The 14,541-nt window shown below is 35.5% G+C and overlaps 1 protein-coding gene across 7 annotated transcripts in view; it reads right to left on the reverse strand.

Annotated features, from left to right (window-relative positions):
* Positions 1-14,541, reverse strand: part of ARID1B (AT-rich interaction domain 1B) — a 378,663-nt gene that overhangs the window by 148,095 nt on the left and 216,027 nt on the right. For 4 of the 7 annotated variants that reach the window (XM_064486536.1, XM_064486533.1, XM_064486534.1 and 1 more), the window contains exon 5: positions 9,810-9,851. The exons of the other annotated variants lie outside the window; for them this stretch is intronic. In XM_064486536.1, coding sequence (XP_064342606.1) covers positions 9,810-9,851 — 42 coding nt within the window. The remainder of the gene's footprint in view (positions 1-9,809; positions 9,852-14,541) is intronic. 7 annotated transcript variants of the gene reach the window in all.

Here is a 14,541-nt window from a genome sequence, read left to right on the forward strand (position 1 = left end):
GGGTTTTCACCATCTGAAGAAACAAAACTGGCTTTAAAATTTGGCATAGGACAGAACCTAAAACACATGCAATCAAAATCATCCCCCAACTCCCTTGGAATAATTTCTTTGCTTCTTCCCAACAAAATCTTAAGCAGCTTGATGATTATTAACATGGTGTATGCTAAGGAATTTTCTAGGCAAGCCCAGAAGCGTCTCTAATGATTTGTGCACATCCCAGTGAACAGGTGCTTGAGGGTGGGGATAAGGAGAATATATGCACATTTTTATTATTACTAGAAAATTAAGTCCTCAAAAAATAGTGCCAAAATAATGTCCCCGGAGAAAAACAGAGTCAATCAAACTCCAGAATATGCAAGTAAACAAGCTTCTTTTCAAGCATAACGCCTCCCTTCCTTAAAAAGATCACTTTTGAGATCCACAGCACCTGAGGCCATGCTTAATTCCTAACATCTTCTCCTAAGAAACCAACGTAAGTCTGACAAAAGCAGGTATGAATTCTGCTTACCCCACTCACTTTTCTGTATTCACCACCATTAGGGCAAATATTTCTGCTCAAATATACTTGCTAGATCTAAGGACCCATGCCAAGGAGTCAGGAAGTCCATCCAAAGACCGGCCCGCCACCGTCACCTGACACAGCATTTGGCCCAGAAGGAACGGAGCTCCCAGCACACTAAGCACCCACTTGGTCATGATAAATATTTCCGGTATTTTATGTAACATAAGAGCCTATTCTGGAAACATCACATTTTCTTCATTAGGCTATGTGGCCTGGTCCTTTCATGCCAGTTTAACTCCACAAACATCCTGTGATCACTCTCTGTTTCAAACAGAATGCACATACACACTCCAGGTGGGATAAACAGCTTTTAAAGAAAAATAGTGTTTTCACTATTGAATGTAGACCCAAAATGATATAGGAGAGCCCTAATACACTGAACTGAGACATAGGCAATTGCCAACATTAGACCAGTTTTGAGTTATAAAAATGTCAATTCTGTAAGATTCAATCTAATCTATAGTTTCAGTACTGGGAATACTAAAAATAAGCATTACTGTAATTTTGTATAAAGGGCACTGGCCTGGGGGGCAGAAACTTGAATTTTTTCTAATTTGCCACTAAATAGGGCCTACAATCAGTCATGTTACCTCCTTCAGCCTTACTCATTGTGAAAAAAAAAATTGAGATTCCTATTTTGGATCACTTTCTCTTTGAGAAAATGATGAACAAATAACTGACCCATGAATCTAAGCCTCTAGTTAGTCAAGGTGGTTCCAAAGGAAGTTAGGACAGGAGATTAAATGAGGCACAAAATAAAACACCTATACTTTGCTTCTCTTTAAAAAAAAAAAAAGTCTAGCTTTATTTCATTAGGAAGATTTGTTCATGGACAAAAAGTATTTATATTTTCCCCAAGACAATGAGAACAGCTTAAGACTAGTAGCAGGGAGAAGTCAGGAGAAGAATAAAAGAGGACAGAACTGAAGGTCTGACTTAATGAGTATGGGAAGACCTGCAGCATTTTAGAGCTGGAAAGAACCTTAGTGATACCAAGAAATCAACTGTCTAATCCTATACTAAGACTTAAAGTAAAATATGGTCTGCTCACTTTCAATCAAGCAGTCTTAATTACAAAAGAGCGGGACGGGATTGCTGTTCCACATTTAATTCACATTCAGAGATTAGGGAAGACCCCCAACAACTCTCAAGTAACTCTTCTTCATGGTGCCCAAGACCTTTTATCAATAAGTCTGTGAGTATCTCTCAGTGCTTTGGCCTTCACAGTGTTCTGTCTTTTCTAAATTTTACATTCATATAATCCTCAAAGACAGAGTTGAAAAAGAAGCTAGTAGCCTTCAAAAATATAATTAAACATGACAAGCAAAACTGCATCAAAATATTACAGGTGAATAGAAACAGAACATTTCCCCAAAATCTTTCCTAAATAAGAATAAAGCAGATTGGTTTTAAAAATCAAACATGTAAGTGTTTGAACCACCAGCAGATGGCAGAAGGAGAGGCTGGGAATTCTCTAACAAAAGAAGGGAGCAACACAACATGGATTCTCAAACCCAGACTTGAGAACTGCCATGGCTTTTTTTCCTTCTCCAACGTTTCTTTTACGGAGAAATAGAAAATTATTTTACTTTACCAATATATATTTCATCATTTTAATATAGATTTAATGACTGAAACAGTAAAGAATAAGCTTGGTCCTCTATTCCTCTAAGAATTTTTAGTAGATTTTCATTAAATAAAAAATTGTAAACGCAAAAATAAATCCTTCATGTTATGAAAAGTAATATGAGTTGATAAGATTATGAACTTCAAAAAGAGATCTGCTGGTTTCATTTTCAATGACATTGTTACTTCAAATATACTTTTTTCACCTAATTTATATTCACACCCATTTTAGAGAGTTAATTCCAAGCAAATTCACTAGAAAATACACCCTGGAAAGAAGATGGAAAGAACTGAGAAGAACAAGAGTTAACATAGCTTCACAAGAAAAAAAAAATGTGTTTTTAAATAGAAGATTAATGTATGTTTTCATGTGGTTATATTAATAAACGAAGGATATTTGAACAGGGAGAATCTCTTACTACACGAAGGTAAACACTCTAAATCTGAAGTACTATATTCAGAGTCCCCGGGCATAACCCTAGGTAAATCAATGAATTAATGGCCCATTACAAGAGTCACCACCAGAAGTATGCCTAATTTCATGACCTGGTTTAAAACCTTTATACTCTCAAAATCCAATGGGAAATGCCAACTTTATTATATATATTATATTTTTACTGAACAGAACATCCCTCTGCTCTGTGTTACTTTACTAGAACAGCAAATTCCTTCTGTCCTCAACTAATCTGCTCTAATCCTCAGGATTTTTCATCAATTAAAAAAATTTCTATTCTAATTGTGAAACGTGTTATGTTACAATGTTTGTGTCATACGAATATTTGGAACCTTTATTTTCTAGATCAGCTCTGGCCAAAGAACTTTCTTTTAAGTTGGAAATGTTCTATATATGCACTCTGCCAATGTGGTAGCTGCTAACAACACGGAGCTATTGAAATGTAGCTGGTGTGGCTTAAGAAATAAAATTTTAATTTAATGTTAATTAATTTAAATTTAACTAGCATACATGTCTAGTAAACACCATACTGGACAGCATGGTTCTAGATGACCAGAATATGCAGTGAGAACTGATCAGGCAGGAGTCCTGTAAGTTGGACTGATCAGAAAAGAAAAATAGCCAGTGAACCTCCTCCCACATATCATTAAGATCACCTTTTTGGTTCTTAGTAAAGGAAACTGGAGCCCACTCAGAGATGGGCTACCAATGATGTGTTCTATTTCCCCCTTAGACATTATGACAAGCAGTTAGATAGTTACAGATTGATTCCTAATGTTTTACTTTCATAAAGGAAAGGAAGGAAATATAGGTGATTTGCATAATGGCCAGATGTCAAAATACAGGAATAAGTCCAAAGGTAACTTAAGTCCGAATATGATGCTCCAGCTATACAATTTTCCACAATTAAAAAGTACCTTACTTTTAAAATGATAAAATAAACTTCACTTTTATCTTATTTGAAATTTTGTTTATAGGTGACTAATCCCTTTGTTATTATAAGTTTTACAAGTCAAACTGGAATCCTATTCCATTTTGTAGAATACAACAAAAGATTCAATTAAAATAATTATACCACAGAGTAGCAAAAAAAAAAAACTATACACAAAAGGAGAATATAAATTTGCATCTTGTCTAGAATTTCTTCCTGGAATAAGATCATTCCAAAATTTGTGTCAAGAATGTAAAGTCCATGGAAGCAAGGGTTTATTATTCTTAACACTGCATTCCCAGCATATAACATTAATGTATATTCCACAGGTATTTGAATGAAATGCAGTAGAATGAAATATGATGAAATCAATGAATGTAACCAAAGAACCTAGATTAGCAAAGATATTTAAGTTAGTAGTAAAATAAATTGGAACCAACAAGTTTTCAGTGTCAACCAGAACCACTCAACAGCTTCAACAAGCATTAGCAAAGAATATGTTCCTTCAGTTGGGCTCTACAGAGCTTCTATAAAATGCCAAATGAGTATACTAATTCAGATAATGGGAGAATCAGTGCAAAAATCCCAAATAGAAAAAGGGGGGGACAGTAGTAATGTGTTAATATCACAGGCTTTTTTTTTGCTCATTACCATCACGATTGTTAAACCAGCAATAAAACGCTATATAGTCAGCAACAATTATTCACTGTGAACCAAGTGCAAGTCAATATGGATATAAAAAGATGAACAAAATGGAGTCGCTAAGCTTACAATCTTGCTCGAAAAAATGTGACATAATGGAGCAGGGCCAGGCCATACCATGCTGTCTCCCATATACAAAAGAAAACAAAAACAAGTTGGCAGAAGAGAAATTCCAAATCAGTTTCACAGTTAAGTGCCGTATAAGCGCAGAGGATGAGGCTCAAAAGTCTGCAGTACTGAGGGGTAATGGCACAGAAGAGGAAGAATATAAACAGTCTGGAGAGAAGACAAATTTGAAATTCAGCAAGAGGATGGAAAAGCATTTGAACGGAAGGTGAGGTATGAGGGTATTAGACTCAGAGGGAGGTTAAGGGCTCGGGAGAGTTGAGGCTACGTCAGTGGGGGTTAGAAGACCTGTTTGAACTTTGATGTTTTTTTTTCTAAGATATTTAATCAACCAAAATGTGAATAAAAAGTAATACATAAGAGTAAACAAATTTAGTATTCACTTTAAAATCTTATTTTGAGACATTTTAAGCTTAGTTTTTTCTTTAAAACAACAATAAATTTTAGATGCCTAAAACAAATACTAAAAATTACTGCCAAGAGAGAATAAAAAGGTGAGTAATCTAAATATTAATAGGAATTATTAAATCTTTTTATTTAAATAGGAAAAATAATGAAATTACTAAAATCCTGATTTCTAGTCCCACCCCTGTCAGTAAGGAGCTATGACCTTGGGGACAAGGACTTCTTTGGCCTTCAGCTCCCTCATCTCAAACATGGAAGAAGGCACCTCAGAGGATTTTGGAGATCTTTTGCAGAGATAAAATTTTAAGATTCTAGGGGAGTGTAGTTTCAGGAAAAGACAGGAAAAGGGGAAAGTATGTACGGGGAGATACACAATGAAGAGTGGGCCCTGCATCAGAGTTCTGGGGAAAAGCCCTTACTAAGTTTAATATGCCTCTCCTAGGGGCTGGTTTAAAAGTTGGGGGCAGAGAAGGGAGGCTGGCACTCTCCTCCTCGCCAGGGGACCACGGGCTGGTGACCTCTAAGAAGAGCAGCAGCTTAAAGAGCACACAGGAGAGAAGGCTCTGTCACCTGTGGGCTCCTATGGTGAGCTATGTTTTATTTTCATTCTTCCCATTCTTTTTTTAAAAGAGTAACACATATGCTTGATTTTCCTTATCCTTCTTTAAAAACTGACCTCCCCACGCACATTTTTTGGGGGTAATAATTTCTATCAAAAATTATAAAAAGGGGCATAAAATTCAGAGTGTCCTTCCAAAGACTACATCAGCCGAATATCAAAATATTTTTGGATTTGTCGATTTCTAATGCTTATTTATAATTGGAAAAAAGTGAACTGGTAGTATACAATATACATATTTCTATCCACCCATCTTTCAAAGGGAAAAGTCTTTAAAAATTATTTAACCAAATTATATTACTGCCAAGCAAGTAGGAATTTATTCCAGGAAATATGTTGTATTAAACAACTTTAAAATCTTATCTTGGCTTTCTGCATATTCACTCCTTCTGCAAGGTAGTTAAGAACAAGCCCTGGAGATAGAGGAAGAGGTGTCACTGGCATAATCAAGGAGGAGGAGAATGGAGCCCTGGTGAAACCACCATGGCTGTGGGGAGGAAGAGAAACCCTGGCCAGGCTCACGTGAGGACGGCCGGCAGAGTGCTGCTGGGGAAGCCAGAGGAAGGCAGCAAAGCAATGAACAAGAGGCCAACTGAGGCAGATGCTGCCAAGAGGCAAGTTGTTCTCCTATAGCGAAGGTCAGAGAAAGCATTAGGGACCTTAGCAAGATGGGCAGAGTGGAGACGGAGGTGAGGGCAGCTAAGATGAGATGGAAAGCGAGGAGAAGGGCAGGTAGCAGTGTGGGACTCACTGGTTCTTGGGACACTCAGAAGAGAGGACAGGCTTGGGGCTGACCCTCCTGGTTGCAATCCCACTGCTGTTATTGATTGATTAGCTGTGTGAATTCCTATTTCCTCACCTAATCCTGGGATCAACAATAGTGCCTAACTCATATGGAGCAGTTCAAATAAAAATCTTGCTTCATTGTAATTCTTGACTTAGCTGTCTACAACAAATGAGAAGGCAAGAGATTTGTCGTCAAACAACTTTTAATTTATTTAGATTCTGAGATGATCTCTTGAAATTTATGGAAAAGTTATGTTTACATAGTTTTTCTTTTTTAATGACCCAGGGATATTTTATTCATTCCTCCTTTTTACGTCCTTACTATAAATTTCCTTATAGAACTCATAAGTAACAAAGTCAAATTTTTAGCCTTTTTCTGTTTAACAATATAATTACTTATTTGCTTAGCTGATTTACCTTCTCATCACTAGGCAGCTTTACCTAATACATTAATGATACAGAAGGCATACTTATCTTGTAGAAAGAACCAACCCACGTTGTTTGCCCCTCAGATCCCTAATTTATGATTCTAGAGAATTATAAACTTTTTAATACATTCAAGTCTTGATTAGAACTGAAGTCAAAATCAGTGGTCTGTAGTTTGTAGAACTTTCCAAATATCTTTGCTCATTTTTATTTTGAAGCACCTCTTCTATTCACTGAAATTCTTGTTTCTATTAGTACACGTAATTTTAAATTAATTAAGCATCTTATTAGACCTGAGCAGAAACAAATTCAAGAAAATCAAAGTTATCTAAATTCAATGGAAAAAAATCAGAACCACTGGAAAGCAGCAGAACTGTTTAATATACTGTGAAACAGTTATTATCATTTCAAATTCTAAGTTACCTTTGACTGAGATAAGCCTAATAAAACAATGAATCAGGATTTGAGTAAAATTAAAATTTATGAAGAATAACAAAGAGCATGGATATTTCCCATTAGATTAGCTTTAAAAAATTAATCTTAAAACAGTTATAATAGCCATGATATGTTTGAAGTGCTGCAAGTTTGTTTTCCTGGATTATAGTTTCACCACACTCATACACAGAAATAGGTTGTTTGTACTCTGAGTCCCAACACAGTTAAGTCATTTTCCAGTGAGACAGATGAACTCACGCTTGTAGATATTAAGTAAATATTAAGCTTGTGGATTTTAGTTTGACTTGGAAGGAGAAGCATACAAAAAGCAATAATTAGAAACTGCCCCCCCACCAAAAAAAAAAAAAAAAGGGAAAGAAAGATCAAAGGCACATTAAAGATCACTAAAAGGATCAGAGTCATACAAGGGAAACACACATACTCCAGAGGTCTACTCATCCACCAAGATGACGCCATTGATGTATTACCAGTGAGTCAGATATTTGAGTTATTTCCCCCATGTATATAAAAACAAGAAGAAAGGTCAATCATGAATAAGTGTTCAAAAACCTGACCAATACTGAATACCAAGACCTTTTAAGAAACAAGATAAAAATATATTTGCTGTAACACAACATTGTAAATCAACTATACTTCAGTTAAAATTAAAAAAAATATATATTTGCTGACTCACAGATAAAACAATAAAAATTTTCAAAATTGTCAGTTTTAATTATATGTGTAAATATTTTGAATTAGATATGCAAAAGTGAAATTCTTTGAAAATCAATTAGAAAAAAATTTCAAATTGTGTTTCTACAAATTGATTTCAGCTACAAAAGCAATCTGCTAATTTAGCTATGAAACAAATGTGAAGCCTTCACACAGTGGGGCAGACTATGAGAGCTGTTGGTATAACAATCATCCATAAGACTGCTGCACACTCCGAAGTATGAAGGATTATGGAGATGAGTTCAGAAGAACTGAGACAATAGGTTTATTAAATATGCAATGAATATTCTGCACACATGCTGGGATCAAATAAAAACTAAAAAATTTAGAAGATGACCATATGTTAATTATTGCAAATAATACCAAATTAGCTCTATTTATAATTAAAATTTTCTTTTAGTAATTTTTTGGCAGATACAGAAGCACAAAAAACATATTAAGGATATAAAACTTGAGCTGGTTTACCAAGTATTTAAATATTTATAAGGTGTTAATCTATCTTTTTACTTTTAATTTATATTTATTTATAATGTAAACCTTGCTAAGCTTATAACCTCTAAACAGTTTTGATTCTGGTAGTATTACAATGTTATCCACCTACAACTGCAACACAGCTATTAGATTGTACTAACAAAACCCCAAGCATCTAGAAGGGAAAGTAGGAGTCAGGTGAGAGTAATCACCCATAACTTGCGCTCTCAAATCTTCACCAACTATCCTTGGAAGCTCCTGACTTTCAAAGTAATTGATGGCACCTACACTGTACTTCTATGCGGCTACATGAAAGTGAAGTCAGACTGCTTCAGCAAGTACTTCTTACCCGTTTTTTTTTTTCCTTGGTTTAAGAATTACTAGCAAATATATACAAAAGGCAAGTAAATCTGATAAAAACTACAGGTCTGGAAGATTATAATTCTTAAAATCTGTGACTCTTCCTCTGTGTTCTGTATCTCAGTGCAGCCAATCAATTCCTTGGTCTCATCCTCAGCTCCTCTGCCTTCCTCACCATGCACATCTGTGATCACCAGGTCCCAAAGATTTACTTCTTAAGGATCTCTTTCCTCTTCCACTAGCTCAGGCCCACATCGGTCTCCACCTGACCTATTCAAGCACTCTTCACTGGTCTCTGGCAAGTCCATCCTCTACAAAGTGGCCAAAATCATCTAAGTTGCAAATCTAACCACTTCTTGACTTCAACTCTTTTAATAGCTTCGCATTTTCTATAGGATAAAATTCAAATCTTTAACCTTTTCAACTCTACATCTTGCCACACAGGGAGAATTTAACTACTTTTAGTTCCCTTCGATTTTTTTTCATGGTTCCCTTCTGACCTGAAAACAGCTCTCATTTCTTCTCTCTTGCCTAAATAGCCCTCAGGCTCTGCCCAGGGATCAACCTCCTAGAAAGCCTTCCCACTCAACTCCACTGCACTCCCACAGCCCTCAGCACAGCTCCAGCATGGGGACAGCCACGCCGCAGGGTAATTCATCTGCCTATACCCACCAACCGATGGTGAGCAACTTAAGGGCAGGAGCTGAAATTTAATATGGTCGTGATTGGAATACAGGGGTTCAATAAATATTTGAGGCAGGGATAATGAATGCATGAGTGAATGAAGCTCGAGTTATGAATCAAAAATAGCATTCTGATAATATCCAGTGGTTAGATTTCACAGTCCCCAAACTGAGGGAAATTTCAGTAATTTCTATTCCATGGCTATTTCTATTCAGTAATTTCTATTCCATTCAAATTTAGAAGTCATTTTCTACCAAAATAACACTCTTGGTTTCCTGTACTGTTTTTCATATTCTCCACAACAAAGAAAAAAGGAAAAAGGAAATACTACCATAGTCTAATCTTAACCCTGATAAAAGGGAAATCAAACTTTGGAAGATTTTAAGGGCTCCCCATCTGATTAAAAAAAACAAGTCCTCTCTGTTGAGCCTTCTAATCCACTTAGGGGAGCTGATGAAACCTGTACAGTAAGCTACATCAGACTACACACCTTGAGTCCAAAGGCGGTATCCTCCGAGGTCAAGACTTCAACCTGAAATCATAAGGAAAAAAATAACTTAGGCACTCTCAGCAACCTTCCTTGCGTCTAGCCGCAGACACCAGAGCACAGGTGTGGCCTGGAACTAAGAGTTCTGAGAAAACTGGTTTTCAATTTATGTCAGGTGTCAGGAAAGAGAGATCTGTGAGTCTCTTCAAGAGTGGGGTATAAATCCAGGTCACTGTCCCAGGTTCCAGTTTTATAACAGGGTGAGCACCTATCAAATTAATATATTTGCCATCATGTTGAAGTGGTGGTGTAAGCTCCTCAGAATGATCTAGGAAGTTAGCAGAATCATCCTTCTCACTTAAATCACAAGATGTTGCACATACTTTTTGATCTTTTACTGACAGTGAGGGAGAAGTTATGCTTCTTAAAGCAATTTCATCATGCTTGTGAAGCTGCTAGTAATTTCTTGTCCTGCTCACATCAGAGTGGGTAGTCCTGCGTCTCGGGAATGCTGCAGAGCAAGGGTTCCTAAAAGCAATACTCAGGAAAAGGCGGGCAGAGTCTAAACAACAAGTTGGGAAATGATGGCAAAACTTCAAAATTGCCTGTCAGTCTTATGCATTAGAAGACACAGCTCATTAACATGAATTTAAAAGCTGTGTGGAACAAGACGTGTATTGATAATTACTGTTTTTTAAACATAATTATTCAGTCTGGTGTAGAAAGCGTTTAACTTTGACTACTCCGAAGTACCACTATATGATGGAAAAGAGCAAGGAAAGAAGCAACAGAACAAATAAGAGTATTTTTTAAGTGTCTGGGGAAAACAGTGGGAGTGGGGCAATAAAATCAGACTTGCTGGCTTCACTGTTAGTTTTAAACCTTTTAAAATTAGGCCCTTGTGGTAGGCGTTTAAGCAGAAGACATATAGGCCATCCAAAGTATCCTACTATAAAACAAAATTGGATTCTTCCCTTGGGGGAAGAAAATACAGAAAGGAAGATCATTTCAATAAGATTGTCATCCAGTACGAAAAGTAAAGGGGTCAAAAAAGAAATGAGGAAACAAATTGTACTCTCCAGCTGCTTTACTGGAAGCGAGGCTCACCCACCACCTGGTACCTGACAGAGTCTGGTGCACAAAGCAAGAGAAACGCATGATTAGGGACTGAGAAGATGAGCAGCTTCATTCTGATGAAAACCGTATGTTTCCGAGGCCAAGTGTGATTTTAGGCTGAAGACTGAAATGTTGGATCAACTATAGCACAAAATCATCGTAAGATTCACTGACAGCATTTCTGTTTACACTTAGATTTCCAAAGCTAATTGTTAGATTTAGAAACAAGATCTTATCATAGACTTTCAGTTTGAGAGGGAAAAAAAACCCAGTTATTTTGCAACTTGCATATGTTTGAATCTCCTAAGTCCTGCCCTTCACAACATTAGGTTAGTAACCTCAAATGTTTTTACATTAAATCCTGTAATCAACACTGGAGACTTTAGTTAAAGGAAAACATAAGCAACAAATTCACCAAATCTTAACTACTGTAAACCCAGTATGACATTTACTATTGAATTATACACAGAGATCATATCTGCACACCTCAGTGTTGGGTACATTCACCTTTGATAAGATATTTTAATATGGATACAATTACTTTAAAAATATGTTATATTTTTAAACCCACAAAAATCATCTACAGAGTGAGTTCTGCATTTGCTTAACATATTGCAAAAAGTTAAAGTATTAAGAAAATTCAATAGCAAACAGGAATCTATTTAAACATATGGCTTTAATATATTTGACAACTTGAGATGATAGCAAACCAAAGCTTTCAAGTGGAATTTAGGAACTCTCCATGTGGCTGTGTCAGTAGACAGAGACAAAGACAGACCTTGGGGAGTGGAGTAAGGGCATGGAGCTCAAAAGGGCAGCCTCATCCTCCACTGGAGATTTATCTCCAGGAGGGCTCCAAGTGATGTACGGAAATTCCTAAGTATTAACCAATTTAATACTTTTAAAAATATATGTTTTGGTCAAAAACACTATGGGTTAATAAGTACATGTGCACTTTAGTTCAGCATCCCTTATATTTTCTGTTTCTGTAAGATTTTAATTGCAATACTTACAGAAAAAAAGCTGATTTTTAAAATGAGATTACTAACCTCAATTTAATAAAAAAGAAAGATCAATGTCATACACAGGTTTTCATGTTATATCGAAGAGCATTTTTACCTAAGTTGGAAGGAATCCCCCTCTAGTGGGAGTGAGGGAGTATTTCAGCCATCACACATAATTTTCAGGTAGTAGTCATTAAACTTAACTGTCAACAGAAACCAGCTAAGCTTTTTTGTTCTTTTGTCATAAACCTGAATCTTTTAAAAAGAAGATGAGTATTTTTGTTATTTCATAAGCCCCCAAACACCTATAAGTCCTGTAAATAAACTAGAAGTAAATTCGTGCTCATCTGATGGGATTTTAGTTATTAGACAACCATCGTCATCAAATTTAATTTGATTATAAAGCAGTCGCAATTTTAAGTTAAAACAAGAGTGTACAATCGGAAAAAATTAGTATACTCTCAGTGTAAACATTTAATGACGTAGCGGGAGGACAGAGGACTGATCATCTGCATTTGCTTGACTCATTAACAAAGACTTTCTGGATATTTACAGCATGCAAGGCATTGTGCTCAGTACTGTAAGATAAAAAGTGATGAGTTTCACTAAAGTATTACTATTTTCATGAAATGTAGTTAAACATTTATTTAAAAATAAATTTAAATTCCATTATGATGTGGTGAGATTATTCATGGTGTCATTTTTCTTTTTAATCTTCAGTTTAGGGAGATTTAAAACTGGCAGTATTATAAAAATCATCAAGAAAAAAGGTCATAGGTTTTATCAAAATAAAAATTAGGACATAATACTCAATATTCTCCTTCTCCATGCAGGTGCTATAACAAATGTAAAGCTAACTCTGAATACCTGATGAGAAGCAGGCCTGACGTCACTGGGAGAGAGAACTTGTCAAGGGGTCCCGAGGTGACAGGCGTAAAGCGGTTTGTGCAGGCTAACAGGGCGGAGACGGACGGCTTCGGTCCAGGATAAGGCCCTTTCCATTACATCACACTTCTTTCAAATGATACTATACACAACACTTTCAAAACCAAGTGTGTAAAAGGACTCCATTTGTAGAGAAATTCTAAAATCTCCGTGGAAGTTCAGTCCACAAAGTTCAGAAGCAGTTACGCCATTCAGAGTTCTTTCACTTTACTCAAGCACAAAACCCTTCAATTGGCTCCTCTCTCTCCCTATTACTTTAATAAGCCCACCACTGCAAAAATGGAAACAATTTAATTTCCAATTATTCTATTAAGAAAACTGGGAAAATATGAATTCATGAACTTGGAAGTAAAACTGTATCTTTCTCTTTCTTGAATCACTTTAAAAGTCCTTTTTATTTCATCTCTAAAGCAGAAAACACAAATATCCAGTAGCATTTCCATCAAAATAAAATAATGGCAAAACTATGTCCATTTTAATTTTTAAAAAACTCTAAAATCAAGATCACACTGTCACAAAAAGAAATAAAGTAACGAATAATGATTTATAATCATACATAAAGATTCTTACACATAATTAAAGGAATGCAAATCAAAACCTCCAATATTATTCGATTTTTCTCCCTGTGGATTACCAAAGTTTAAAAACTTACTTATGATTTTGACAAAGGTGTGGGAAGTCACTCAAATCATAGTCTTGCACTGATGATGGAAGCATATATTGGAACAAAGTGCAATTTGGCAGTTTCCATCAAAATATATATGCACATGATTAAGTCTTAACCCAACAATTCCAGATATTCAAGTTCAAAAATAACAATTTATAAAGTTGTTTATCAGAGTTATTGTTAACAATAAAAAGCTGAAAACAACCGTCAACTAAATTGTTCATCAACAAGGGGGCATTTAATAAATTCTTATACAGACAAGCAGCAGAATATTATACTGATGTTTAAAAGGTGTGTATGAGTCTATCTGTATAGATAAGAAAACATTTCTCTATCACATGAAGTAGAAAGAATTAAACAGTGTGCACAGTAAGTTAACATCTGTGTTAACAATAAATAAAAGTGGAGTGGGTTATATAATTGATACACTTAGGTCATTTTGGAAAGATACGTAAGAAACACAGTAGTGACTGCCCCAAGGGAGGGACTTATTTTTCATTTTATTTTGTCTCACAACGTAAGAATTTTTCTCACCAGTGCATGTGTTTCCTGTTCAATTAAAAGTATTTAGTGAACAAAATAAGCCAAAAATAAAATTAAAAATTGTTCAATAAATTGTTCAATGTCAATAATACTCATAGAAATGTAGGTAAACATCTTATCCTTCAAGTTGGCAAAGATTAAAAGTAGAGTAGTCAATGCCTGTGTGTATAACCAGACCCCTCAACACTTGTGATGGCTATGTGAATAACAACAGCCCTCCTAAAATACAATTTTCCATTACCCAGCAATCTATCTGCTAGAGAAATCTTTGTGATCTAATTTGTGATCAACTGTTTATAAATTAAGTATGTATATTCCATCATTATTTGAAACAATGACAAATTAGAATAAAGTACAAAAATAGGGGATGGTTAAATAAAGTATGACATTCATGACAGATCATTATATAATCATGAAAACCTCAGTTTTCAAGAAATTTTTATAACATATGGAAATGCTT

Source organism: Camelus dromedarius, chromosome 6 (assembly GCF_036321535.1).
Source record: "Camelus dromedarius isolate mCamDro1 chromosome 6, mCamDro1.pat, whole genome shotgun sequence".
Classification (NCBI taxonomy): Eukaryota; Metazoa; Chordata; class Mammalia; order Artiodactyla; family Camelidae; genus Camelus; species Camelus dromedarius.